The following is a 4,217-nucleotide window of genomic DNA, read 5'->3' on the forward strand; positions in this document are numbered from 1 at the left end:
CATGCGGCGGGCGAGGAGCGGCGCGGCCGCCAAGCCACGCGGGCAGAAGGGGCCCGGAGCCTCCGTGGCCCCCGCGGCCGCCCCCTCGGCCCCCAGCGCCAGCCGCGCCCGGCGCTCCACCGGTCAGGCCGGGGGCGACAGCCCGGCGGCGGCGAGGCAGCCGTCGGCGAAGCGGCGGCCGAGGCAGTCGTCGCCGCGGGCCCGGGAGGTGGGCCCGGGGCAGCCGCCGCCGGAGCGGCCGCTGCTCCCGCCGCCGCCGCCGCCGCCACCGCCGCAGACCCCCGCCACCCCGGCTGCCACTCTGCCCGACCTGGGCGACCAGCGGGAGCGCTGGGAGACGTTCCAGAAGCGACAGAGGCTCACCTTCGAGGGCGCCGCCAAGCTGCTGCTGGACACCTTGTGAGTGCGGCCGGGCCGGGCGCGGGAGTCGGCGCCACGCGGACCCCCTCGGTGCGGGAGCGGCTGTCGCGCGGGCCGGGGCGGCTTTTCCGCCCTCCGTCTTTCCCGCACCGTGACCGACGCGTGGCCCCGTGGTGGCCCCGGGCGCGTCCCTCATTCGCACGGCCGCTCGCCTTGGCTGGGTGCGGGCTTGCGGCCCTGGACCGGACGGGGCGCTGCGCCCCGGGAGCGTGTGGAGAGCCGCGCCGCGTCCTGGGACACAAAGGGTCTTTCCCGGGGACAGCCATCGTGCTCGGGACGCTGTCTCTCGTCTTGGCGCGCCGAGGGCGCGGGGGCCTTTCCCAGTGAGAAGAAGATAAACCCCACGACTTTGCGCCTACCTGACTCGCTTTTTATATTTGCGCACGTGTTTTTTTGGAGCGTGGGTGGGAGGGAGAGGTGGCGAGGGGGGAGAAAAGCTTGGATAGTTTTGAACCCACCGGGAGGCGAGATCCCGTTATTGTTCCAGGCGCTCCCTGGGAGCGAGCGGAGTGCGGGGGAGGGGGTATTGATCCCCGGGAGAAGCGCGCGCAAAGAGATGCTCGGTATTCTGAACAGCGGCGCGGGTACCCAAGGCGGGGGGCGGGGGGCGGGGGGAGAGGGAGGCCTTGCGCTCTCCGCCGACTTGATGCTCCTGGGTGGCTCGCTCCCCTTCGCGCTCCCCCAGCTTCGCTCCTGCAGGAGAAGAACCTCCATCCAGGTCCTTAGATGGCCAGGGGAGGATTTCAGAGTGTCCGGGATGTTCGAAATGAGCTATTAACTCTGGCAAGGGCTGCCTTGTCTCTAAATGTGATAGCATCTAGATCTCTGTCCTGTAGAACAGTTGTGCTCCAGAGAAATATTTTTAGTACCCCGATAATCTATCTCTGCGTCCATTATTTTGTGAATTACAAAGAGCGATCGAAATCACAGAAAAAAACAAGGATAACCTAACACTTGCATAACAACCTGAGGGTTACTCCTTTTCTTGAACAAAAATGTTCTTTTGTCCTTAATCCTGAAGCAATTCTCTTAGTTAGGGTGAGTCTTCTCAGAGATAAAATACTTGGTTTCCTGTGCGCTTCACTTTCTGACTTATCTATCTTGGATTATGGGCTGAACATTTTTTTATAGTCATCATTAAACATTTTTGAGCCCCTGTGGTGAGCCACCAGTTGCTAAGGGGATATAAAGATTCTCAGAAATGTAAAACTCAAATTTGAAGTAAATTTTTACTTTATTTTATTTTATTTTTTTTAAAGATTTTATTTATTCATTTGAGAGAGAATGAGATAGAGAGAGAGCATGAGAGGGGGGAGGGTCAGAGGGAGAAGCAGACTCCCTGCCGAGCAGGGAGCCTGATGCGGGACTCGATCCCGGAACTCCAGGATCATGACCTGAGCCGAAGGCAGTCGCTTAACCAACTGAGCCACCCAGGCGCCCGTAAATTTTTACTTTAAAACAAACTTGATAAATGGTCAAGACAAAAGATTTTTAAACGTTGATAGAAGACAAGATTTTTTTTTTTACCCATTAGATTGGTGTGAGTATGTACGTTTATTTAAATAACCCAAACTCACTCACTTAACTTATATGCAAAAAGAATGCATAACTCTGCACTGTTTTTGTTAAAATGTTACCATATAGAAAGAAGTCTGGAGGAGTATATAGCAAATAGTTAACTGTGGATCCCTCCAGGTGTTAAGATTACCAGAGGCTTTCCTTTTTAACATTATCGAGTGTAGTGTTTTAATTTTTGTTTTTTTACAATGAGCATTATTTGTGTATGCAGAAAAGATTTTAAATACATCAAGTTAACCGATTCAACTTGGAAAGAAACAGGGAAAAGCTTTCGGTCTTATGAATCAAAAAAATGCAAATTAAAACTGCCGCAAGCTATTTTTCCGGTAATCATTGCTTGAGCGGGTGCGGTGAAATGTTTTCTCATCACTGAGAAGCATTCAGCCCTTTTGGAGCGCAATTTGACATTTTTCAAACTTAATAATGTTCAACCAAGGGCCTGGCTTATATACGTTTTGAGAGGACTAAAATAGTATGTAATGTGTACGTAGAGCTCTGTAAAGAGTCCTGCCTATGCAAAATCCTGGAGGGGAATATAGCAAAATTCCAAGAGCCTTTCTCAGAAGAAGGCTTTTCCAAACTACCAGACTCAGGTTTCCTCGTCGTACTTCATAGCTGCCTGTACTGCTTTTATCACAGTCCCTTAAATATTGCTTGGGTAATTTGTTTGATGACTGCATGTGGTTGGTAGGCCTGGAACACGTCCGCTGTATTTTGTTTACTGCTCGCTCTCTCCCCCGTGCCTAGCTCACAAAAAATCTTAGTAGGTATCTGACATATAAATAATGTTTGAGTGGTGGGATTAGGATCCTCCACCCAACTCCCATTTCCCATATTTTCGGAATGTTTTATTTTGCAACTTCACAGAATGTAAGAAATAGAAAAAAGAGAGGTCAGAGGAAAGAAGGCACTGAATCTTTTCTTTTCTTTCTTTCTTTTATTTATTTAATTGCCAGTATGTCCTCAAAAGCAGAGATCCATGGGGCTGTCGTGTAGAGAAGCCTTTTGTCCCGTCTTGCTTCCTTCTTCCAACAACGAGGGAGAGAAAAAGCGGGAGCTAGGGCGCCGAGGTCCTGCCCGACTATTCAGAAATCCTTACCTTTCTGATTTTTTGTGGTTTCATTCAGTGAGTACCAGGGCCTGGTGAAGCACACGGGCGGTTGCCATTGTGGAGCGGTTCGCTTCGAAGTCTGGGCCTCAGCTGACTTGCACATCTTCGACTGCAAGTGAGTGTTTTCTCTTCCCAAGTTGCTTGGAAGGACCTAAGAGTTCAAACGCAGCCCTTCGAGCAGCATGTGGGGAGTCAGGCTGCCTATGAAACAGCCCCAGCCGGGAGCTGATAATTGTTGGCCTCACGTGACGGTGGCATAAGAGTTCGTTCTATTTTTTTTTTTCCTTTCATATGTGCTAGGTGTTTTCAATAATAAGTTTTTTTTTTTTTTGAAACATGGGGGGGGCGCTAAAAATAACTGGGCCTGCTCTTTGCATGTGTGTGTGTGTGTGAGAGAGAGAGAGAGAGCTCACTCCTACAGCAGAGCCCCAGGGGACACAGAGTAGGGTCCTCCAGCTTCTGCCCCTCAGTGTCACCCCTCAGACCGTACCATTGGTGGGGTGACGGGGAGCGGTGATCTCTGGACATAGGTCAGCCCAGGGGACTGAATGAAAAGCCTTGGTTGGGCAGAGTCTTCATAGGAGTCCAGAGCTGGGCACAGGTGGAGGGGAAATGAGCAGAGGGCGTGTACCCCGGGAAGCTTACCATGTTCCAGGCCTTCTGGCTCTGTTCTAGATGAGGCAGATGGTTCTGCCAGGATCTGTGGACGGTCGCCTTTTAGCACCTTCCCAGGCGTTGTGATAGAACAAGGACAGTGACATATGAACCAATAGCACATACCTCCTTGTTCGACAGGATCCAGTCCTGTTAGAGAATTCTGCATGAAATCAGAAATTTTTGTCAAGACAGACTGAAAAGGGGATTTAGAGTTCATCCCGAAGGTGGTAATTCGGAGGACCCATTTGACTCAGAGCTAGGCTTTCTGTGATGGACAGAGGAGGGAAGCGGGAAACGGAGGCTTCCTTGTCCGTTTTTGGTGTCGGGGTATCCCAGAGAAGTAGATTAGAGCTACGCCTGATATTTGTTTTGTAAACATCTCTAGAATCCAACAGTTCCCTTCACTGTAATAATCGGGGGGGGGGGGGGGGGGGGGGGGGGGGGGGGGGGG

General features: G+C 51.7%; 1 protein-coding gene across 1 annotated transcript in view; it reads left to right on the forward strand.

Moving 5' to 3' along the window:
- The first annotated feature begins 1 nt into the window (after position 1).
- The window catches only part of CENPV (centromere protein V), a 13,535-nt gene continuing 9,319 nt past the window's right edge, over positions 2–4,217 (forward strand). The window contains exons 1-2 of the mRNA XM_032431793.1: positions 2–399; positions 3,126–3,224. Of these exons, the coding sequence (XP_032287684.1) occupies positions 2–399; positions 3,126–3,224 (497 nt within the window). The remainder of the gene's footprint in view (positions 400–3,125; positions 3,225–4,217) is intronic.

Source organism: Phoca vitulina, unplaced genomic scaffold, assembly GCF_004348235.1.
Source record: "Phoca vitulina isolate PV1807 unplaced genomic scaffold, GSC_HSeal_1.0 scaffold47, whole genome shotgun sequence".
Taxonomy (NCBI): Eukaryota; Metazoa; Chordata; class Mammalia; order Carnivora; family Phocidae; genus Phoca; species Phoca vitulina.